This window comes from Tachysurus fulvidraco, chromosome 3 (assembly GCF_022655615.1).
Source record: "Tachysurus fulvidraco isolate hzauxx_2018 chromosome 3, HZAU_PFXX_2.0, whole genome shotgun sequence".
In the NCBI taxonomy this organism is placed as follows: domain Eukaryota; kingdom Metazoa; phylum Chordata; class Actinopteri; order Siluriformes; family Bagridae; genus Tachysurus; species Tachysurus fulvidraco.
Window position 1 is genome coordinate 26,202,813 of NC_062520.1, and position 25,861 is coordinate 26,228,673.

Sequence of the window (25,861 nt, forward strand, 5' to 3'; positions counted from 1 at the left end):
GGAAGTTTTTTTTTTCCCCCTGACATTTTCAAAAACTGAAATCTCTGCAGTTGTGTGCACTTATCTGTACAATATCTGCTGTAATAGATTTCAGAGTGCATGCATGCTACTTGTCTTTGCAAGGTTGTGACAAAGCATAGGTGCAAACTGTAGCTTTAAGTCTAGCAAAAGTTAGAGACCGAATAGATGCACCCACTAACTTGCATGTTCGTAAGGAATTGCAGTCGATGCAAATCATATAAACGCATTGTCCTTTTCTTAGTAATATAGACGAAAGAATGGTATAATGTATTCGATCTCCGCATCATGAAACAATTACAATATATATAAGATTACGGTGAACAATTAATATACCAACGATTTATTGGAACTGCTTAATAATATCCAAGCTATTATCAAAGCTACATCAAACAGACTAGTATGACTGTGTGTAAAGTTTTTTTATTTATTTATTTTTTTAAATGTTAAGTCACAGTCTCGCTCCTTTTAGATTTCACTGAAAATGTACAGTACTCGCTGATGTTATGGGTAAACTTGTATTTGACAAAAGAAGTAAACATACACATGATATTAGGTGAGAAGTCTGTAAACGAACTAGTCGTTCAGCGATTTAATTCAAACCACCCATGATAACATTACAGTTCTGCCAGCTCTCCTCTCTTCCTCAGCCGGCTTGTGCGGTGCCTTTTGTGGCGTAATTGTGCTGTAACCGACAATGCAACAAGCCTTTAATAAAATATTTATTAACAGCAACGCTCGACACAAGCCGTCTGTAACTCTATCGTCTCTTAACTCGCTCTGACAGTCCTCACTTATAAGAAAAACACCTCTAATGCAGCATAATTTGTTTCTGCATCAAAATGTGACACACATTTAGTGTCCCAAAGTGTCACCTTTTGTAATGAAGTATGTAATGATCATGTTTACAGAACCGACATTATAGCGACACCTAGTGGCCGCCGTGTTTTAAACCTTTCAGAAACCTTTCAGAGTTCAGAAGAATGGAAAGTGAAACTCGTAGATGTCGTTTTCTTCCACATTACAGCAGCTGCGTGGTTTCATTAAGCCAAAATAGCACAGCTTAATAGATTTATGAGTCCTACATGTCTAGACACGTTTATTCTCTGGTTGGATTAGATTAGTTTAGTCTAGTCTGCTGCCGTTTCTTTTAACAAATACGTGCTTTGTTTGGTTTGTTAACCGATTCGCCGCCGTTTGGATTAAACTAGCTGAAGTTTTAGCTTTGTTTTAGCTCCTATGTCTCGTACTTAAGCCTTTTGTTTCGAGTTTTTGTTTGTGTGAGTTTGTAACACGGTGAAGGAAGCAGTAACGTTTGTGTGACGGTACGTATGTGCTAGTGTTCACTTCTGTTTATTCTTTATTGTTTATGTAGCTTCTTACCTCTGGTTAGTCTTAAGACTTGTATTTGTCAACAGGTGAAGAGGAGTTTCATGTCTTTTATTATGGTGTACATATAATTTATTGCTATAGGTTTGCTCACAGTCTACTATACAGGATACAGTAGTGTTACTAGTGTTTAGTAGTGGGGGGGGGGTAAAATAATAACATACTTGTTAATTTACTTGTTTTGTTTACTTTACATTTTATATGTGAAAATATTTAGAAAAAATGATTTAAAATAATTCTGAAACAAATTTTCAAAATAATAATAATAATATATATATACACGTGTGTGTGTGTGTGTGTGTATATATATATATATATATATATATATATATATATATATATATATATATATATATATATATATATACACGTGTATATTTGTAGTAGTATATTGACATTTAGGCAATTATCATGATATTTGTTACTATACCAGCCACACCCATTTATTTACAAAGTAAATGCATTAATTAATAATATAAAACAAGTATTTCCTTACTATCTTGGTGACTTATGAAAGCCCATCAGAAAACTGTGCTCAGATTGGTATTATATTCACTATTCTCTCATTACTCTTTTTTATACAGTAGGACAGGGTGTCCTTGTGAGAGCGCTTGTCTTTCCACCTTCTCTGCTTCTCTTTGACAGACTGTCTCTTTTTTCCATCCCCCATAAGATTCTATTTAATACCTGCTAAGAGTGAGAAGAAAATATGAATAATTAATCCAAGCAGTTTTACAAAGTTATTGAATTACAATACAATTACAATACAATTATAACGTGCAGTCAAATTGCTCTCATGTTTAGTAGGAAATAAACACGACAAACCTTCAGGTTATAGAATCGTACACACCAGAGGGGTGTGATCATTTTTTATATGGTTTTGTTATTTTATTCGAACCATGCAGTCGAGTTATTCTGCTTATAAAACAGCAATTTGCCAGTGATTACAATGTTTTGTTTACTAATGATTATTAATAAATGGCACTGTGTATGAACTAATGGCTTGTGACAGTAAAGTCCCTGTGTATGAGCTGATGTAATGGAAAGAATAATGTATTGTGTTTGTGTTATAGCCAGGGCTCGTGTTTGTGTCATGCTATAATGCAAAAATAATGCAGGCCTCATGACAGATTTGAAAATGCAATGTGGTATAACTGTGTTTAAAGTTTTTCCCACCCTTGGCTCCTTTTTTGTATTCACGTGTACCTATTTTCTTTCTTACCAGGTGAAGCTGTGCTGCAGACTTGTCCAGATAATACACACCAGATTTTGTTGCTGTCTTGCTCCCTGTGCTGACATTCACCCAAAGCCAACAGGCAGTAAGCTCCTTTGTCCTCCACCCCTGCGCTATGAGCAGAGGTAACGGAGGGCACTCCAAAGAGTACCAGCGATTTTCCCTCCCATCCCACCAGGGCAAATCCAGCCAAGGATCCTTCTCCCAATCTTTACCACCTTACCCCAGAACCCCTTACCCCCCAAGCCCCAACGGTTACTTCGGCAGGTTCCAGCATCCCCCTCCTTACTCATCCACTGGCCCTCCTGGACCTTCACAAGGTAGTCCTTCTTTGCCTCCAAATCCTTGTACGTCTCATCTCCCTGGACCTTCCCAAGTGCAAGCTCAGAAGCCATCATCAAATAGAGGAGCTTGTAGTGACAAAGCAGTAGACTTTCACCAGCAGCAAATCCTGTTCCTTACGGGGCAGATTGCTGAGGCGCCCAGGTTTGTGCCGCACCAGTTCCAACACCACAGAAGTCCTCCCCAGTGTTCGACAGAATATTATAATTCCCCAAAGCCCAGCAAGTACGTGAGAAGAGGGGGGTATAATCGTGGCAGGCCAAGCTGGCAGAAAGAGTTTAACCCAAGGTACCATCCTGGACCTAAGTCTGCCTGGGAACAACAGCACATAAGAAGTCAGAATAATCAGTATCAGTGTGACAGCTGGGTGGATTGTGATGCTGCCTCACTGTCTTCAGAATTTCATGCTTTAAAACTAGAGAACTTTGGTACACTCTCGTCATCCAGAAGTGGGAGTAAGGCTACTTGTTCACTTCCCTCAGGTAGATATTCTTTGCAGCTGACTCCTGATATCCAAAAGCAAGTCCACAGTTCTTTAGCCTCATTGCAGCAGGGTGAAACACTCCAGGCCAGGCTCTTGGCTAAAAAGCTTCGACTGCCTAAGACAATTGTTAACCAAGCTCTATATGCTTTATCCAGATTAAACCAGGCAGTGAGGTTAGAAGCAACCCCTCCTCTCTGGAGACTCTGGAAAGAAGGTGACGCTGAATCAGCCCACGGAACCCGGTTCAGAGCCAAAACTGATAAAAACTTTGCTCAGGATACATTTGCAAGGCAAAACCAGGGTATTAGTGAAGTAGTAAAACCTGTCAGCACTACAGAGGCCAGTAGTGATTTCAGTGAAGAATCTGAAGATTCTGAAAAAGAAAGTTCTTCTGAAGCTCTAGACTCTGACCAGGCTTCTGAGAAGGAATCTGGTATTTTAACAACAATGGAAGCAAAAGACACCAAGGAGCATATCCTGCGGTACCTCCACGAGACTGGCCAAGCCAGTGCATTGATGATTGCCAAAAACCTGGGCTTTCGAAATGCCAAGCATGTAAATCCTACACTGTATACCATGGAAAAGCACGGCGACCTAACTCGCAACTCGAGCTTTACGCTCCCTACTTGGGAGCTGACTTCTCACCAGCGTGAGAAGATGGAGAGACAGCGAAAAGCAGCTGTTGTTGCCTCTAAAATACATGACGAGTCACAGCTTCGTGGAACACCAGGCCCAGTAATAGCTACACAAACAGTCCCAAAGATTGTGTGTGGATCTGGGTTGTCAGAAGAAGTGATGACGTGGGAGAACCTCCCAACAAGTCAGACACATAATAGCAAGGATGGCACATGTGGGAACGGAATGCTTGAGAAGCAGTCAAATTCAGATATGGACTGTGTGCCTGTTCTTGACAAAATTCCCTCAGATGACAAAGACCTTACATCTGTTCCCTACTCATCACATGATGCTTCGTGTTACCGGGAAAATGACAAGAACGGAGGACACTCAGAGTGGGCGTCAGATGATATTCCAGAATTCCTGAACACAATCCGATCCGAAGTGGCTGTGTCCTTGGCGGCACCTCTTCCTCCAGCCCAGAATACAGAGATCGTCAGGTTGCAGAAGCTAAGACTGGCACTCAGCAAGAACCCGGTCAGTGGCCTGATGGAGTATGCACAGTACCTTGGCTACAGCTGTGAATTCCTGCTGCTCGAACAGTCAGGACCCTCACACAACCCTAGGTTAGCCAGCACGGTTGTCTATTCCACTGAATGTACATAGCAATAAATGCTCCAGTGTAAACTGGTGTAGTAATGTTGGTCCCCCCCCCCCTCCAATTGGTTTCATTTTCCCTAGGTTTCGAATGCAAGTGATGCTCGATGGGCGTAGGTTCCCACCAGCTGAAGCCTCAAGCAAGAAAGTGGCAAAGAAGGTTGCAGCTGCGGAGACTCTTCGGGCTCTCCACAGAGAGATGGAGGGAGCTTCTAGTATGGAAGATGAAGCAGAGCAGCCTGCAGTGCCATTAGGCGAAATGAATGATTTTGAGGATTCTTTTGTGAGTTTTCTCTATACGATTTACCTTACTGATGATATAATAAAATGCAATGTTTTTATAAGTGACCATTGTTGACTTTGTCTGTTTGTTTGGTTTTTTTCCTTTTGGGATTGTATATATTTGCTGACTGCTTTCTTAAGGAGAGTTCCGAGGAACCTCCAAAGGCCTTGGCTCGCTCCCTTCCAGGTGGCAAGAATCCTGTTTCTGTTCTAATGGAGCACAGCCAGCGTAGCGGCAATGCTATTGAGTTCATCAATACTGGACAGGAGGGTCCGGCACATGACCCACGGTAAGAGAAATCTTTTAATATTTCATGTTTATTTTCCCTCAAGTGCAAGGCTGACATCTACAGTTCAGCCATGGCATTTACCTATTTTGTAGCCAAGAGTTGAAAGGAGCAAAGATGGTTCTGGTATCACTTTGTGCTGACTTTATTTAGATGTTCTTTGGATTTATTTGGCCAGGCTTGTCTATGTAATATAATGTCCTTGCTCCTGTTCTGACGATCATACTAAACTTGGGTGTGATTCATATTTGAAGCTGAACAGGCAACGTAAAATAATCTTAGATTGTGGTGTAGTAATATAGAGCAGGGGTCCCCAAACCTTTCAGACCGCGACCCCCAGTATTAGACTGCTGACGACCCGCGAACACACAGAACACACACACACACACACACCGGAACAATTATAACTTCATGTCTAATTGTATTGTAATTGTAAAAGTATTCAGAAAAAATGCCTAATGTGATGGATGGGTTCTGTGCGCGGAGCAAAGCAGATCCACTCTAGGTTCAATATGGAGATCGCCACCCGCAGGTCATCTTCCACGTTAAGCAGTGACCTGTGTTTATTCTTAATGTAAGTCAGTGCGGAGAATGTCTTTCCGCATAAATACGTTGAGCCAAATTGCATGAGTACATACAACACGGTTTTCGACAACTGTGGATATTCCAGTGCGACAGAAACCCAGAACTTATCCGGCGTCTTGCCGTCAAATGCCGTCCTCAGGGTTCGATCGGTCGAAAGTTCTATCAGCGCATCTTCCGTGTCTGACGCCAGATGATTTCCCGTGGTTACATTGAATGGTGATCTTATCCAGTCATATTGGTCGGGAGCATCTCCTTCGGGGAAATACTTATGAAAGTGATCCAAAAGGGACATCATTACAACCTTTTTTAACATATAAATAAATAAATAAAGTTTCTGGAAATCATCTCGCGACCGAACGAAAGTCATTTTAAATGTTCGTCTCCTATCTATCTACCACATCAACATTTTGTGCGTTAGCTTCATGTTCCAAGTGAAGGTTGGGGACAGTCTATACCCGGAGGCGTCGGCACCCAGTAAGAAGGCAGCACGGCAACTGGCAGCAGAGGAAGCTGTGAAGGGACTTATGGCAGAAGGGCAACTACAACTCAACAAGGTATAATGTCTGTCTGTTCTTTATATGGAATTTCTTGAGTTGAAGGAGATGAAACGAGGGTGATAAAGTCACCTAAATGAGTGTGTAATCAAGTTAAGGATAGCTATAAGGTCTATACTAAGTGTGGAAGTTTCTACAAATTTGAAGAGCAGGAATGCAGTAAAATATGATCAAATTGTCTAGAAGTTTAAATTCAACTTAATTCCATGTGTGAGGAAGGTTCCTGTCAGGACTGGCATTTCTAAATGAAGAAACAGTAAGCATTTCTAAGAAACGGTCTTGGACAAACAGAATTAAAGAGAAGAATGGCGAAAAATGGAATGGAAATCCTGAGGGATTTTAGTTTAATTTTTCTCAGTTGTAGATAAACACGTTCAGTTGCTGAGTGACTGTTCAATCGCTCTACTCTGTTTATGCCAGCCACAGTACCCGTTTTGTCCACTTGGCGAGGGCGATTTGTCCCCAGCAATGCCCCCCTGCCCATCACTGCCCCCGCTGACAGCAGCTGAGCTCCAGGCAGCGCACGAGGCTGGAGTAGGCGACCTGATCAACCACTTAAACAACAACGCTGTGTCAGGCCTGCTGGAGTATGCACGCTCACGAGGCTTTGCTGCCGAGATCCGTCTGGTGGGCCAGTCAGGACTCCAACACGAACCACGGTACACACGCACATATACACTCACTATTACACTCTGCTGTTAGTTTATTAGGTACCTCTGGCTTGTACTGACTTGTATTTGCCCATAATTAATGATTAATTAACTTTTGCCCTTTATTATGCACTTTGTATTCCTTTAATGGGATTCAGATTATGAATGATCTTTCTGCTGATTTGTTGTCTGTTTAAATTACATATAATATATACACATCTCAACATTGTGTAGAATATTTATATATTTGTGTCTGCAAGAAAAAGAGCACTGGGCTCATGTTGATTTTCATACTCCAAGAAATTCCCTCGTTCTAACTGTTAGGATTTAATTGCATTGTCCCTGTTTCTGTCTCCTAGTTTTACATATCAGGCTAAGCTGGGAGGACGCTGGTTTCCTGCGGTGTGTGCCAGCACTAAAAAACTGGGCAAGCAGGAGGCTGCTGACGCAGCTCTCCGAGTGTTGATCGGAGAGGCAGAAAAGGCTGCACGCACCGGGGAGCTCACATCAGAGGTATCCATCTCACTCATGAGCCCTTTGAAATGTCGTTTACTCTACCGTTTATCACACTTTAACGTGTTTGTGCATATGTGGTGCAGTTGCCGGTGTCAGGTAGCACAGTGCACGATCAGTTTGCCATGCTGAGTCATCAGCGTTTCAATGCGCTTACTGCACGCATTCAGCACAGCCTTTTGGGTCGGAAAATCCTTGCCACGATCATCATGAAGAGAGGTGCTGACAGTCTGGGCACAGTGGTCAGCCTTGGGACAGGTACGCATCACATACATACATGCACGCATCATTTGGTAAGCTGACAGACACTTAACATCCTGCCTCTAGGCTGATGCTCATACACACTTAGTAGGTTTGTAATAAAACCATTTCCAAAGCATAAAAAATCAGGGATGAAGATTGTTTGAATTATAGTCCACTAGCAAAGCATTTACAGTTCATACGGCAATCCTACTGAGCTTCGTCTGACATGAATGAAAGGACACTGTAGGGTTATCCAGTTTCCTGCTGCCTGTATGTCTTAACATCAATATTTCATGCAGTCTTGAGCTTGGAGTCCTTAGTAGTACTTAATAGTACTTGTTGCCACCACTTCTCCTCCAAACTGAATATGTGGTGCCCTCTTGTGTTGATCTATTCACGAGCCATAAACCGTTCATTTAATCTTATTTTAGAATTCTTTACATTTCCTAATCTCTGTTCCCCTGAAGACAGTGACATGCTTATCGATAGTGAATGGAACAGCTGGTGACTGTCAAGAGCTCGAACTTGAAAACACACATTCTGCTGATTTTTATTACCGCTCTACTCCACTCTAGGAAATCGATGCGTCAAAGGAGAGGAACTGAGTCTTAAAGGTGATACCGTTAACGACTGCCATGCTGAAATCATTTCCAGAAGAGGCTTCATCCGGTATCACTTTACATCGGCACTCTTCCAAGATGCATTTTGTCCATTTCAATATTAGCCTAGATGGAGTCTTATTTCATCCTCATAAATATATTAACAAGAGAAGTAAATTTATATGCTCTGGAGCTCTAGCTCTTAGTTGTCTAAGACTCTATAGCCTGTCTGCCCTCAGCTCTGGCAGCCACCCATCTCTTTTCACTTTTATCTCTCTCTTTCTCTCTCTCTCTCGCTCTCTCGTATCCCGCTCTCTCCCTCGAATAGCTTTTTGTACAGTGAGTTGATAAAGCATTGGGAAAGTCCCGCAGAAGACAACATATTTCAGGTTGCAGAGGACGGTTTGCTCAAGGTCAAAGATGATATTACGTTCCATCTGTACATCAGGTATCTCATGCATTAGTACAGGACCCATAATCTGTGGACATGTCCTTTCCTATTAAGAGATAATGGGTCAGATTTCCACATTTACAGTTAATAGCCACATTGTGTGTCTGCATCTCTTTCAGCACTGCTCCATGCGGGGACGGTGCACTCTTCGATAAATCGTGCAGCGAGTTAGCGGAGGTCACCGGCTCAGCTCACATGCCCGTGTTCGAGAATGCTAAACAGGGCAAGCTCAGGACCAAAGTTGAAAACGGTGAGCTCTTCTCTCATCTGTACAGACTATCAGGTCGTCTCTCATGACTGTTTGGAAGCAAGTGGCATTGCATAGCCTTTAATGCAGTTACTTATGAGCCTTAATTCAGTTGCAGAAGCTGAATGCTTGTCAATCAGTCTCATTTTAGGGCTTATTGGTTTATGCTGAGGTAATAAACATAATAAATATGTGGTGTAGGATTTTAGTGTAAGCAGGAGAATTAATTGGGTCATAATGTGGGATGTGGCTTGATAAGAGAACACAACTATACGGATGTGGAATATTGACTGCTATGTAACAATTGATTTTATTTACTGCATAAATATAGACTCGACTGCATAAAGAGAGCTTGGTTTAATTTGAGGTTGATTTTATTTATTTTAGTTTTATTACTTTTGTTTTCTCTCTCGTTGCTACCTTTATGTTTATGTTTTTTTTTTAAACTGTGTACCTTATTGTTGTTTTCTCTCATCTCTGTCCCAGGTGAGGGTACCATCCCGGTGGAATCGAGCGCCATCGTGCCCACTTGGGATGGCATCCAACATGGCGAGCGCCTCAGAACCATGAGCTGTAGCGACAAGATCCTGCGCTGGAACGTGCTGGGCCTGCAGGGGGCTCTGCTCAGCCACTTTATGCACCCTGTCTACCTTCAGTCCATCACCTTGGGTACATGCACATAGACGCATAACCTCAAACAAATTGTGGATATTACCTTACTGTTTTCTTATGATTTTTCCAGGGTACTTGTACAACCACGCTCATTTGACTCGAGCTGTGTGCTGCCGGTTGGCCAGAGATGGCAGCGAGTTAGTTAAAAGCTTGCCTACTCACTTCAAACTTTGCCACCCTGAGGTATGCATACACAGTCACTCACACACACTCACACACACACACACACACAAATCTGTGTGCAAGACTTCTGTTGGTGACAAAAGGTAAATTTAATTTAGATATTTGTGTAAACATCTGTGTGCATGTAGGTCGGCAGAGTCAGTGTGTACGACTCAACACGTCACACGGGAAAGACCAAAGAGTCCAGTGTGAACTGGAGCCTGCCAGACAAGCTCAAGGTGGAGGTACTGGATGGCACCAAGGGCAAAGTGGACAGGTAAGAGAGCAGCCACTCACACAATCTGATCTGTTGAGCGGCCAATATAAATTAATCGTGTCGGACAAACCACCAATAGGGCGGAAGCACAGTATACCAAATCCATCGGTTCGGACTGCGTAGATAGTGCAGCGTGTCTTTAATAAGAACAATAATAATAATGTCTCTAATTTTCTCAGCTTTTGTTCAAATATTTTTTTTGTTCTTTTCATCTATTTGTCTCTCTGCACAGTCCAAAGCTAGAGGTGTCCCGCGTATCCAAGTCCAACATGTTTCGTCTTTTCCGGGACGTGTGCAGGCGGGCCGGTCGGACTGACCTGATGGCGCTGACCTCCTACGCCCATGCCAAGATGGCTGCCTGTTCTTTTCAGCAGGCCAAGGAGCAGTTCTACAAGGCTCTGAGTCAGCTGGGTTATGGAACCTGGATCGGCAGACCGCAGGAAGAGAAGGGCTTTGAGGCAGTGGAGACTGAATCTCAGAACTTAGTTTCAGCTCTGTAAGGACAAAAGAGGACAGGAGGAGGGGCAAAGAGTGGAGGAACTGCACAGCCAGTGATTGGAATCTTTTGGGTGGTAGAAGAAAGATGGCTGATGACAGGACATACGAGAGAGATAACGTGGGACAGGGAAAGGGCAGAATATGTGGTTTGGATCATTCCACCTCAGCCTGGGATGGAAAGGGGAATTAAACAGAGCCATAAAATGCAAGCTCATGTATAATATTGATGTATGGAGCATTTTTGGAATTCTGACTACACTGTTATGCACTAAGACCTATCTGAAGCACTGATCTTTATCTCTGTCTGTCTCACTCTCTGTCCGTCTCATTCTTGTAGGTGGAAGGCTGGGTGCATATGAGGAGAGATTAAGAGAGAGACTGTTGTAAAATCTCTTTATTTAAGATCAACCTACTCTCTGTAATAACAGCTGCAGTAATTATATACCATTATAGATATTACATTAAAAACCAACACAAAAGGATGCTGTTAGTGCAACGTCTCCCCTCACGGCAATTAATGAGCTTTCAAGCAGATATCTCTCTCTCTTTCTCTCTCTCTCTCTCTCTCTGTCTCACTGTGTCTCTCCCTGTCTCTCACTCTGTCTCTCTCGTATGCAGGACACCTGTTTTCGGATGAAGTTGAAACAGCGGACCAAGGAGCTTTGTTGTTTTCCTTTTGATAAACACCTAAGACATGTATCTGTACATTAATTTCACATCAACATTAACTCAGCCTATGGGTGAGAACTTGCTAAACTAATTTCAAGAGCTTGTACACATAGATTTGACAAAATGTATACATAATGTACCTACAGATACATACACTCACAAATGTATTTAAGGTCTCATCACACCGTGTGTGATTTTTATATACATGTGTGTGTTTATGTATATGTATATATTGTATGTATATATTTTATATAGAGTTTCAAATATTTGTGTTGCGTTTGGCCAGTACTGATGGATGTCATGCAGATATTTTTGGGACACTTTAATAGCATCATCCCTTCATGTCACATGTTATGTTTTTGTGAGAAATGCGTTTCACGCGTACTTTCCGAGCCTACGTATGCGAGAGAGTACATGTGTGTTCGGTGTACGTTAAGTGTGTTTTTTGTTTTTTTTTTGTTTGTTTTTTAATTCAGTCTCTGTAAGAAGAGACGCTCGGGCTCTCGCTCTGACAACCCTGAGAGGAAATAATTTTAACTTCTTAAAACATTTCAAGCCAGAATTTATAGCTATATAAAAAAAAGAGTTTTAATTGATGTTTTTTCTTTTTTATGTTCACTGGCATCTGACGGTCTTCTGTCTTCTGTTCGAAAATAAATTAAATTCTCTATACTTTCCGGAGTTGTTATTTGTCCAAAAAAAAAAATCGATTTTAATGCCTCATCTTTCAATACACGCTGCACCATGCCCTAAATTCCTGTCTCTCTTTTTCAACACGTTTCAATTAATAGATATCATCTGGAGTTTACCACAGCTGCTTATGGCTAACAGCTGAATTGGGTGAGGAGGCAAAGCCTTGGCGGTCGATATTAAGATTCAAATTACAGCCCAGATTCACACAATTTAATTCTTTGCCAAAAATGTTTACAATAAATTAACCAAACAGGTTTAAAACTTAATTTGTGGTATATTGTGCTTCCGTTCTGCCATGTGTTCATATTTGATTGCCACTAATTTATGTATTGCACTTTATTTATACACCAAACTCAATTTCAATGCAGAATTAAAAAAAAAAAATCATAATCATAAATCCCTTTTCAGGCTCACTACACATAAAGGCCAGTTAAGACCTTGCTAATCTGAAGAAAGCCTTTGTAAAGATGGTAAGCAGATGAGGTTTCCTACATTTCTCTAAATATTGACATTTTTTATCCTTCATAAGTAGCTTTTGGTGTGCGAGTGATGTGGAGAAAACATCCTGATGGTATGAATGTCCGGGCTGAGATAACGTAAGATAGCTGAAGTTCAAACTCACTTATGGCCTACATACACTTAGCAGTTTCAGATGCAGATGCATTATATGTCCACTTTATCTCTCTCAAGGCTTTTAAAAGGCAGAGTGGAGGCAGAAATACTGATGGAGAGAGTGAACTATGAAATATTGGTGTGGTCCAGCGACTGTGTAAAAGGGTCAATCAATGCCTGAAAATGAGAATAAATGGGCTTGTTTGTGAGACTTTTATTCCAGTTGCACATTCGTTTTTGTGTGGGCAGATGAGAAGGAAGAGGGAAAGGAAAGATGGACGTGAGTGAGTTCTTCAATGAGCTGTACTTGTGTAGGATATGGCTAGCAATTTGCAAGTTGACTGAAGACGACACTGATACACAACACTGAGAGAATTAGTTTCACACAAACACTGTTTACGATGTCCTTTTTTATATTTTAAGCAAACATTTCCAATTTCAAACACTGACGAATACCTCAGTACAATATGAGGTGTGTGTGCGTGTGTGTGTGCGTGTTCATGTGAGAGACATGCACACACACTGACCTCTATGGGCTTTTCCCATGCAAACCTACACCTACACACCAACTGTCACTGCACAAGTGTTCGGCTGTTTATAGCATTTGTGAATATTCAGTACTTTACGTAACAAGATGAAAAGGTGCATCTATTCCGAACATGCGTAGTACTTTAAAAAAAGGTAAAATGTGACAGCTTTTAGAGCTAGCAAAATATCATCAACAGGAAAATGTGTACAGCTTTCTAAATGTGTATCAGTGACTTAAACAATATAATTGTTTTATAATTGTTTAATAGCAAATCGCTAATCGTTTATTTTTCTTATAACATTAAACCGAATCTGGTGATGACCGGAGTCAAGGCGTTTGAGGTTTAGCTGTTCATTTGTGTCATGTTATAATGATCACTCAGATAATCGTACTAACTGCCACTTCATGAATATGTATCAACTTACTTTCTTGTTCAACTGATAAAAGAGTAGAGACCGTATAATTTAATAAATGCAGTAATTACACTCGATAATAGATTACTGGGCCGCACAGTGGTGCCTCGCAGCTCGTATGTCGTTCCTGTGTCCGTTTCTTTCGGGTGCTCCAGTTTTATTCCATCTAACCAAACACATGTCAGAAGATTAGAACAAACTGGACTGGATTGGCTAAAATCAATTGCCCGTAGGTGTGAAAGACTGTATGAAAGTCTGTGCCCAATGTTGCCAAGCAATGGATTTGTATCCTATCCAAGATGTAATCTCGCCTCACACGAAGTGTTCCTGGGACAGACTCTTTAACCACTGTGACCCTGCCAAGGATAAAGCGCTTACTAAGAGAACTGACTGTATGAGGAAACACTGTTAGGTATATTTTATTTATAATGAATCAAAGTGTGATTTGCCACAACTCTTCCACCTGACGGGCATAAATTCAATCAGTACCGTGATTGATGTGAATTGTGTCCTTGGGTGAGGATCAGAAGTGATTTTTTTATTGTAGAGGGGCTCTTTTAATTCTGTTCATCTTTACGTGTTGTCAGTTTATAAGATATATTCAGTTTGATTGCCGCAATTCAACTGTTAGTGTCCAGTGTGGGCTCTCAAATGTTTAGTTATAAATGAAGGAATATAGCTGAAGCTTTGCAGCTGTAGTAGCTGGACTCAGTACCTTATAGATTCAATGTATTTTAGATGACTTTTTAGTCTTTACCCCTGATGTTTGTTTAATGGGTTAATGGGTTTTTATTTCTAAAAAGAGGAAAGAAACAATCTGCCTGATGATTGGGAAGGAAGATAGCTTGAAGCCAGTGTTTCTGAACATGTAGTGCAGATTAAAATAATTTCAGTGTTTTGCATTAATACATGGTCTAATGGTCTAATTTTACTTCAATAAACAAGAAACCCCTCTTTCATGGTTGTGTATCAACGCTGATACCTTGAAGAAATGTACTATCGCTATCAAGCATGAAATTCTAAGATGGGAGCAAGCACAAAAGATCGAGAACAGTCACTTAAACTGTCATTTTAACAACTGAAAAAAATTCCCTTCAAGCTCACAAGAAATAAATGAGGACAGTTTTAGCCGCAAGTGAAAGTTTTTAGTCTTTTGCATAACACAGTGGAATACAAATATAAGGAAAATATAAGAAAATAAATAGTTCATTCATTCATTCATTTTCTACCGCTTATCCGAACTTCTCGGGTCACGGGGAGCCTGTGCCTATCTCAGGCATCAAGACAGGATACATCCTGGACGGAGTGCCAACCCATCGCAGGGCACACACACTCTCATTCACTCATGCAATCACACACTACGGACAATTTTTCCAGAGATGCCAATCGACCTACCATGCATGTCTGAAAGTCCTGGTTTGAGGAAGCCAGCAGGACAACATCTGCAAAAAGCAGAGACGAAATCCTGTGGTCCCCAAACCGGACTCCCTCCGGCCCCATACTGCGCCTAGAAATCCTGTCCATATAAGTAATGAAGAGGACCGGTGACAAAGGGCAGCCCTGCCGGGAGTCCAACATGCACCAGGAACAAGTCTGACTTACTGCCGGCAATGTGAACCAAACTCCTGCTCCGGTCATATAGGGACCGGACAGCCCTTAACAGAGGTCCCCGGACCCCATACTCCCAGAGCACCACCCACAGGTCACCATGAGGGACACAGTCGAAAGCCTTCTCCAGATAGACAAACCACATGTGAACTGGTTGGGCAAACTCCCATGAACCCTCCACCCTCCTGGCAAGGGTATAGATATGGACCAGTGTTCCACGACCGGGATGAAACCCGCATTGTTCCTCCTGAATCCGAGGTTTGATTATCGGCCGAATTCTCCTCTCCAGTACCCTGGCATAGACTTTTCCGGGGAGGCTGAGGAGTGTGATCCCCCTATAGTTGGAACACACCCTCCGGTCCCCCTTCTTAAACAGAGGGACCACCACCCCAGTCTGCCAGTCCAGAGGCACTGTCCCCAACCTCCACGCGATGTTGCAGAGGCGTGTCAACCAAGACAGCCCCACAACATCCAGAGACTTGAGGTACTCAGGGCGGATCTCATCCACCCCCGGTGCCTTGCCACTGAGGAGCTTCTCAACTACCTCAGTGACCTCAGCTTTGGGAATCGACGAGTCCACAACTGAGCCCCCGCCCTCTGCTTCCTCAGTGGAAGACATGTCGGTGGGGTTGTGGAGAACCTCGAAGTATTCCTTCCACCGTCCGAGGATGTCCCCAGTCGAAGTCAGCAGATTCCCACTCCTACTGTAAACAGTCTGGGCAGGGCACTGCTTCCCCCTCCTGAGCCGCCGGACGGTTTGCCAGAATTTCTTCGAGGCCAACCGATAGTCCTTCTCCATGGCTTCACCGAACTCCTCCCAGACCCGAGTTTTTGCCTCCGTAACCACCCGGGCTGAAGCTTGCTTGGCCCTTCGGTACCTATCAGCTGCCTCCGGAGTCCCCCGAGCCAACCAGGCTCGATAGGACTCCTTCTTCAGCTTGACGGCATCCTTTACTTCCGGGGTCCACCACCGGGTTCGGGGATTGCCACCACGACAGGCACCGGAGACCTTACGGCCACAGCTCTGAGCGGCCACGTCGAAAATGGAGGTGGAGAACATGGCTTTAAAAATTTAAGGGAGTTTTTCCTTGCCACTGCTGCCTGAGTCACCTCAGACTTGCTCATTGAGGACGAATGTACTCATACATGCAATGTACTCATGCAATGTGCTCATACATAGTCAGTACACACAGTATGAGCACATTGCATCCTTTCCACATTTTCTGCATTTGCACATTTCAAATGATACTGAGCATTTTGCACATTTTTTTAACCTGTTTGTAAATTGTTCTATTTATGTTTCTTACTATTGTATGCAAATGGTTCTGCAATTTCTGGAGCTTGCTACCAAGAATTTCACTCACCATGGCACATGTGCCGTGGTGATGTGACAATAAAGGTGACTTGACTTAACTTGAATACATATACATACATACATACATACATACATACATACATACATACATACATACATACATATACATATATACATATGTATATGTATATACATACATATATACATATATATATATATAGCGTCTACATACAAAGAAAAAAGATGTAAACAATGAGTGCATCCATAAAGTGGCATAGTGGAAACGAGGGAAGGTAACTTAATAAAGGGGTAAAAGTGATAAAGTGATAAAGCAAAATACATATAGTGGGTTGCGCTTGTGGTGGTGTTATTGGTTCACTATAAACTTCACGATATCCACAATTACAAAGAATTTTAGTGGTGCAAATGGCAAACAATTCCCTGTGCATTAGCTCTACTCTATTATCAAAAAGATACCACATTAGAATGAGGGGATTGACCTCATAAAGCTGTGATTTCCCTGTCAGAGCTGCTGTCGTAGGAAATTTAACCTCTTGTGACCGATCAAATTTCAGATTTATGAACTTGACCGTATTGCTGTGTAAAGAATATTAAGTCAATATTAGTTTCTGGCTTTCTGGAAAAATTCTTACTGCAGAAATACATCTTGAAAGTGGGATTCGGTCATTTTATTGTTACGTATGTGGATGATTTCCTCTGTCCCACATCACAGCTCAGATCTGTTTTGCACACATTAGAATCCAAAATAAGTGTTGTACAAGCAAGATATTACTTACAAGGAATTTGACTTGGCAGTTGCTGCATGCCACATGGCATGAGCTTTGTGTACTCTTCAGAGCATGTTGAGGCACTGTGGCATGGCTGGTACTTTGAACAGATGGCAGGCTCTGCCATGATGGGCATCCATTTGTGATAAAAGCACTCGTGTCAGACTGAGGTTTCCCCACTATCTCAAGCAGCATGAAGTCATTTAGTTTCCTCTAATTCCTTTTTCTGAGATGTTGACAGTATGGTCACATCCAGCATGTTAAACACTATAGCTCTGTAGGTTCCACAATGTTCCACTAAATATGATATGTCTATCTTGTATTATAGATAAAACAGTAGTGCAGATTTGAACTGGAATTGGCTGAATTGTTAGGCCAGCCAGAGATACACTGGATATAAAGACAAAGGGGGGAGAAGCAGCCAAGATAACCACTAAAATGCCACTAAGAAGGTCACGGGTGTGTCAGACTAAATAAAATGGATGAGCTAATAAAAGATTTGTAGCTATAGTGTTTAAAAGGAGAAAGGAATGAAATGTGGCGACAGAGAGGAGAGTTGAGTCTCCAAATAGGGCCGGAGAAGCTAAAAAGGGGTATTAGAAATGGTAAGTCACTGAGTTTTTAAACACCTTTAACTCCCAGAATCTATTCAAACATTCAGTGCACTCATAAATCTCCACACTTCTCCTTGCTGTTTACTGTATCACTAAATAAGATAAAATATTAGTTACTGAAGTGTATGTGGGGGCACGGTGGCTTAGTGGTTAGCACGTTCGCCTCATACCTCCAGGGTTGTGGGTTCGATTCCGGCCTCCGCCTGGTGTGTGTGGAGTTTCTGCCTCTGGGGTTTCCTCCGGGTACTCCGGTTTCCTCCCCTGGTCCAAAGACATGCATGGTAGGTTGATTGGCATCTCTGGAAGAAAATTGCCCGTAGTGTGTGAGTGGGGTGGCACTCCGTCCAGGTTGTATCGTGCCTTGATGCCCGATGACGCCTGAGATAGGCACAGGCTCCCCATGACCCGAGAATTTCAGATAAGCGGTAGAAAATGAATGAATGAATGAAGTGTATGTTTTATGTTTGATGGCTTTTTAAGATTTTCAGCTCATTTACTGTAAATATGAAAACAAAGCTTTCAACCACCAATACAAAATGTTTATACTTAGTGACGGTGTTCTAATCAGACATCTCATCAGTCATACTCATTTATGCCTCTTGTTAATTTCATTGTACATAGAATACTTTGTTATTGCTCATTCATTCATTCATTCATTCATTCATTCAAGTTTTCAGGAGAAAGAATATTACTTATAGCTGATCCGTAAAACCCAGTAAGAAGATGAGAATCTTTACATAAACAGAGCTCAGGATCAAACCAGGGGTGCTGCTGTTATGTTCTGCTCTTCATTATAGTTAGAAAATAATATGCTTAAGATAAATAACAGGACAATTTCCCAAAAGATCGAAGGATGAATGAATGAGTGAATGAATAATGTGTTAACAAACATTGAATTTTATGCTAACCTATTACTGTTGATTCTAAAATAAATGTTACAAAATAGTTTTACAAAGTTTAAAAAGTCTACGATCAAATGTTCGTGTAAACAAATCAGCGAACACGAAATGTAGAACTGAGACCACAAAAAAATTCAATCTGACTGCGCAATATTAATGTAGGAGATCACAAAACAAACCCTTAAAAACTGAGCTCAGCAAAAAAAAAAATATCCCCAGTCTTTCCTAGCTCAAGCACTTAACTCTCTGCTTAGTAACAAGCCATCTCAGAGCGCCGCACCAACACTTAATGCCCACTAACACTTTTGTAACCTAAGACGCCAGGACAACCGCATTTGGTCTCATCTTAGTGCTCCGAGGATTCAATCTCTGCTTTATTACCCTTTTATAACTGCTTATTATATCATTCTAAAATTCTCTGACATCGAGGAACACTGTTTGGGTTACTGTGAAGCAGCATGTTGTTTTTTCAGAGTTGGAACAGCTTGTGAATTTTAATGTGGTGTCAGAGCATTGTAAAGATGGGCAGGGTGGAATGGGGTGCTGATGAAGCAGAGAAAGTATGTGAGTGCGTGGGCAGCAGGGGAGTCCATTAGCGAATGTGAAAAGTGCAAATTCTTCTTATGGGAGAGGAAGCGAATGAGCCTTTGTGTGTGCATGTGTTACTGTACAGGAGTGACTGTGGCACTGTGTTTGTAGATGTTTAAATGTGGATGTATTGGGGGAGTGTTTATATGGTTGGAGTACAGCTGTGATACTTGCATTAGTATCTTAGTATCGCTCATAAAGTATGTGTTTTATTAGCATCTTTTCATCAGAGGATGCATCTGTTTGCTGGAGAGTGATTTTGTTCTGCGCCACTGCCTTTTCAATTTAATGGGATCTGCCAGGGAGCCTTTATGTTTAACACCAGTCTCTCTTTTCTTTCCTCCCTCTCATTTCCTCCATCTCATAATATAAAAGTAAACAAATACCTGTTTTGGATTTATCTCATAGTGACTAGATCTTAGATTGGGATGCCGATGCTCAGTATGCAAGTATTAGTCAAAGTTATGGTGAAATAAATATCACAGAGAGTTTTGTTTATGAAAATGATGTCCTGTGCACATATCAGTGGGTTTTCATATTGAGGGAGAGCATCCTGGGGGAGAGCTTGATCAAGGTATGAGTTATCATTGTGGAGGGTGGAAGCCATCAGCCTATGATTTTAACTTAACACTGCATAGTAGTTTCCACAAACATATGATATGTGTAAAAGTAACATTCACATGAATGCCCTGAATTCACATGAATTTGCATGTTGCTCAGTTTGGCTCTTACACTCTTTTCCCTGCTCCATCACACCTACTTCAATAAACAATTCATTTCCTGTCTCATATAATAAAAAATGAGCAATATTCAACCCCTGAGTAAAAAATTTTTTTTACCAGGTACGGAGGCGTGATGGAATGTGCATCTTCCTATAAGTTTCTGGTTTTTGGTGCAGAGTGTGAGATGGTTTGGTTGTTTCTGAAGTTTTGTCTGCAGGCTGAATAACCAGCATCTGTGTATGAGTGCTAAGCTCCAGAGGCAAATAGACTGTTCATAGTTTTCTTCTCCAGCTAAGTTTGTCTGGTTTGGGGCAGTGGTGGCTCAATTGGTTAAGGCTCTTAAGGATCGGGGTTCAAGGCCCAGCACAGCCAAGCTGCCACTGCTGGGCCCTTGAGCAAGGCCCTCAACCCTCCCTACTCCAGGGGTGCTGTATCATAGCTGCCCCTGCACTCTGATCCCAAACCTCCTCAGTTGGGGTATGTGAAGAAAAGAATTCCACTGTGCTGTAATGTATATGTGGTGATAATAAAGGCTTCTATGCCCTGTTCTATTCTACTCTATTCTATTCTAGTCTATTCTTCTATTCTAAAAACTCTCGTGCTACAGGTCTGGTTGCATGTTCATTTGTTCTCAGTCACATTGTGAGGCTGCTAGCCATGGTGCTGATTGCCTTCTCCTGCTGGTCCAGGCTGTAAAACCTAGCAATGCTGGATAAGTCAATACAATACGAATTGTATGACTATTTATTCATAAAAGCACATTCAATGCATAAAATTCAATGCATAAAATGATTTTAACCACGACGTTGAGTGAATTCTTTGTACTTTTAACACTTCTGCAAGCATCTGTCTTTGTGCAGAATCATTTTCCTATAACTACAGTAAATAGAAAATCAAGTTGGATTGTTGTTGCACTAAATACATCCTCCAGGAAGAAAAGCTTTTTAAATCACCGCCTGGTTGTTTTTAAAAGATAAATTTGTTGTAGATCTTCTAATCTCGGAAGAACAAAGAACATAGTACTGCTGCTTTTCAAATAGCGGCATCAATTATACCATTTTCTAACGTGTTTAAAGTCAAATAAAGTAAAATGAGTATTTAATGACACATGCATGTATAGCCACGAGTGGTGGCATGATAGTGGTGGCAGCATATTTTAATTAGGTGCACATGAGGGGAAAAAAACATTTAAATGCTAATTTTCTGATGACTATCGAAAACAACGACGCTTAATATTATGTTCACAAGCCAGCATGAACCTTACCTGCAAGCAAAGCACAGGTACAAAATTCTCCTCACCTTAATAATCGACATTTACAAAAAATCGATGCATTTATAAGTAGCTCTTAAAAGGACTGAAATTCTTCGAACCTCTAGAATAAAAACAGTCTGCAGTCTATGTTAAAGAACACTTATATCATCAATAGTAGGGTAGACACAAATAAGTGGCTTCCAGGAATATTCAAAAGTACAAAACCAGAACCAGACAAAGAACAAAAAGAAAAAAAACAAGGGTCAAAGGGTTGTTTTAGTTGTCCTCTTTTATAATATTAACACTATGCATTATTTCATAAAACACATAATCAGTTATCCATTGACCATCAGTCACTATATTTATACATTCATTCACACCTATGGTAATTTAGCAATGGCAGCTCCCCTATTCGCATGTTTTTGGGAAGTGAGAGGAAACTGGAGAACCAGGGAGACACCCACACAAACAGAGAAAGCCTTAGCTCAGACCCCCAGCTGTGATCACGGCTCATTTCAGATCATTTAGGGGGCTTTTCTTCGCAAACATTCCTAAATAAGATTTTTGGCTGCTTCTTTACTAGTTCTAACTGAAAACATAGCTAAATTTATACATGAGTGTTAACATTGCTATTTACAGTACATGTGATTTGGAAACAAATTTCAACCATAAGGCTTGTCTTGAAGACCATGCACAAGATATCCAAACATTTTACTATAGTAGTAATGTAAAGAATTTGTTTGTTTTCCCTTATATTCATCATAATTTTGGTTATTAGGCCATAATGGATCATCTAAAAATGCCCTGTCTTATTTTGACTCATACTCTGTGTCTGTATCTTTCACTCTTTCATGCTTTCATACTTAAAATTCATATATTGTTGAAATAATTTTTGAATTAGCATTAAAGCAAGAAGCACATGAAGTAATTAAAAGTAATAAAGTACAGTATGTACAGCAATAGAATAAATTACAGTGAGAATATAATCCAAAAGTCTCGGCCCAGAATATAGTCCAAAAGTCTGAGTGAGACATTGAAATCTGGGATTTTTTAAATTATTATTTAAAATGTTAAAACAAACAAAATGCTTTAGAACTTAGGAATATTTTGAACAGACAAAGTAAATGTTCATTATCTTGAATTTTATTTATTCAATGTATCGCACAATTAATTGCCATAATTGTCAGCACTATTTCTATGCCCCTATACTGTATGCATTTTAACAAATTTTAAATTTGGACCATGTCCATTTAATTCAGTTGTAGTTGTACAGTATTGAGGAGGTATGGCAATGAGAAAAAACTCCCTGACACAATATCTGGAAGAAACGAGAGGAATAAGACTCAAAAGAATGCACAAACGGGTCAAAAAGAGCAATTGTGTAATCAGGAAATTCATGCATGCAATACAATAAAACATGCAATCTGTCTTGATGGAATTATTAACTGTTCACTGATGGAAACTTGAGTGGAAAAACTGTTCATGGCGATTGCAGCCATAAGCAATTATAAAGCTATTATAGAAATTGAAGTGCTAAGCCATCATAGAAATACCAATTGTATCAATTACATTCCAAAGCTATCTTTCTAAGTAATCTCAGGTATCTTTAGCTTGTCTACATAGGGCCATTCTCAGAGGCAGTGAGTGGTTTCTAAGTAATGAGAACTCCAACCACACGCAGGGCATCAGAATGGATCATGTCAGGTCCACAGAAGGAGGGGTCAGAGAGAGAGAGAGAGAGAGAGAGAGAGAGAGAGAGAGAGAGAGAGAGAGAGAGAGAGAGAGACAGAGACAGAGAGAGAGAGAGAGAGAGAGAGAGAGAGAGAGAGAGAGAGAGAGAGAGAGAGACGAGAGAGAGAGAGAGAGAGAGAGAGAGAGAGAGAGAGAGAGAGAGAGAGAGACAATGTACAATGCATAAGTACTCGAGCAACACACTGAATGGGAGCCAATACAGTGTGGATGGGAGTGATGTGGTCATATATTCTGGTTTTAGTCAGGACTCCAGCTGCTGTATTCTCTGCTAACTGAAATTTGTTTATCCACCTAAAGGAACATCCAGACTGTAAAGCATTAAAGTTACCAGTTTTCTGTCTTGTACTACTGTTATCATTCTTACCTTAGTAATATTTCTGAGATGAATGAAGTCTATTCTTATAATACAGTCTGCATGAGCTTGAAATGAAAGACTGAAGTCAATAATCACACCAAGGTATTTCACTGCTACACAAGATGAAAAAGAAATGCAATTCAGTGTTTCTATGTAACCAGAAAGCTTACTTCTATATGCATGTGGTTCTAGTACAAATACTTACTGAGCATATACAGTGATGAAGACCTGAGCCAGGAGAACGCTGTTCCCTTAACTATTGTCTAGTCTATAAAGAGGAATTTGAGTTGATCTAAAATAGATAAAAAGCTTTTGCACAAACTTTTGTCATCTGTGTTAGCACGCAAATACTAAAAAACTCTGAAATTCCTCTAAAAATTTATTTTTTTCACTCAAGTTGTTGTATTTAACTAGAAAATAGTGCATAATAGAAGCATTTTCACTTACTGTAGTCGCCTTTAACTATACTTCATTCTAAAAACAATGTGCACATCACATCACATCACAGACTTTAAAATGTACATTAACAGGCAAGATACCTGACACCCATCTAGATATGATCGGCTTTTAACAGCCACTAGCCTGTAAATTCAGCTCAGATGATGTGTAAGCATTTTTTGAATTTTTGATACTGTCTGATACTCTCTACGCTAACCATCAAAATACAGTAAGTAATTATGGTCATTTTGCTTCCTGTCTAAACAAAGTGCACTCATTAGACCAGGAAAAATCGGAAGGTTTTGTATTAAAACGTTAAGTAGTGCATAAGATACCAAGTGAAGCATAGTGATACAGGAGTGGTCAAGTAATTCATCGTGAGCAGTTGATTAGACAACCCTTACAGACAACACGTGAATAAGCATCTGATTCAATTGTGAATATCCACATATGTAACTTGAGAAGCTTATATATACAGATGTGCTTAAAAGCTTGCGTACCCAGAAATAAATTGTTAACCACTGCTATTTATTTGGAAATTATGACTGATAATGCAAAATATTTTTTTTCTTATTTAAAGATAAAGACCCTAACCCTAACCCTTGGTCACGTGAAGTCATTAATTATTACATAGTTGTTGTTAAAACCTAATGATAACTGAAATCACCTAAACAACCCTGATCACCAGTTTACATTTATGCTTGAATGTTTGGCCACATTACAAACACACAGGTTTAAATGGCTATTAAATGGAGGTTTCCAAACCTGTAACTCATGGTAATTGTAATTAGTTTCTGTGAATAAATAGTCAGTGAGTTTCTCAGCTCATGAGGTGATGCACTGATTTGGCTGGATACTGCACCATGGGGAAGACAAAGGAACTGCCAATGGACCTGCATAATAAGGTAGTTAAGCTTTATAAAGTAGTAAAAGGGTATAATAAGATCACTCAACACTCACAACCAACAGAGGTGGAAAATAAGAGTTTCTGTTGATACTAAACTGAGGTCAGGTACAACAAGAAAGATTTCACCCATTACTGCCAGATGATTTGTTCAGGACACAAAAAAAAACCCAACAAACAACTCTGAGAGAAATACAGGCTGCTCTGGAAAAAGTGTTTCTGTGGTTGTTGTTGTTGTTTCAAGGAACACAATAAGCAGGTACCTGAACACAAATGACCTGCATGCCAGGAGAAGGCCGTTACTGTGCCCATGCCACAAAAAGGCCCACCTTCAGTATGCCAGACAGCACCTAGACAAGCCTCACAGCTTCTGGAGCAGAGAAATTTGGAATGATGCGACAAAAATGTAATTTTATATCCACAACCTTAAAAGCTATATTTGAAGAGGAGTCTACAAGGCCTACACCGTCCCCATTGTGAAGCACGGTGGTAGATCTCTGAGGTTTTGTGGCTGTGTGAGCTCCAGTCACACAGGGAAGTTAGTAAAAATTGATGGAAAATGAATGCAGCATGTTATCAGAAAAACCTGGTATAGTACAATACAGCATGAAAGCTGCACATGGGACGCTCTTGGATGTTCCAACATGAGAATAATCAAGGTTGACCCCCAATGGTTACAGCAGAAAAAGGTGAAGGTTCTGGATGCCATCACAGTCTACTGACCTCAAAAAATACTATAAATTCGTTTTAATTTAAATTCGCCTTCTCACTCATGTTTTCTTTAAAAAATGGTACACATCTTGCCAATCTTCTCCCAATCCAAAATAAGAGAAAAATAGAAACTAAGCATATTTGGAATGAGTATCAATTATAAAAGTAAATTACTAAAAGCACTGTTTTGAATTGTATTCATGTGTATATGTAAATACTCTGGGAAAAAAAACAGGAAAT

General features: G+C 40.6%; 1 protein-coding gene across 1 annotated transcript; it reads left to right on the top strand.

Moving 5' to 3' along the window:
* The first annotated feature begins 978 nt into the window (after positions 1-978).
* Positions 979-12,100, top strand: adar (adenosine deaminase RNA specific). Its single transcript, XM_027153299.2, has 15 exons — positions 979-1,343; positions 2,633-4,708; positions 4,824-5,022; positions 5,163-5,311; positions 6,312-6,447; positions 6,868-7,106; positions 7,457-7,610; positions 7,697-7,868; positions 8,429-8,522; positions 8,781-8,900; positions 9,023-9,153; positions 9,637-9,819; positions 9,893-10,005; positions 10,134-10,261; positions 10,494-12,100. The coding sequence occupies exons 2-15, from the start codon at positions 2,757-2,759 to the stop codon at positions 10,759-10,761; spliced, it is 4,038 nt and encodes a 1,345-aa protein (XP_027009100.1). The 5' UTR covers positions 979-1,343; positions 2,633-2,756; the 3' UTR covers positions 10,762-12,100.
* Positions 12,101-25,861: the final 13,761 nt, after the last annotated feature.

Bases quoted from the DNA above. Each gene is read 5' to 3' on its own strand.
- adar (XM_027153299.2), top strand. From the start codon at position 2,757: ATGAGCAGAGGTAACGGAGGGCACTCCAAAGAGTACCAGCGATTTTCC. The intron at 6,448-6,867 runs GTATAATGTCTG...TGTTTATGCCAG, and splicing joins GGCAACTACAACTCAACAAG to CCACAGTACCCGTTTTGTCC. The intron at 7,869-8,428 runs GTACGCATCACA...ACTCCACTCTAG, and splicing joins AGTGGTCAGCCTTGGGACAG to GAAATCGATGCGTCAAAGGA.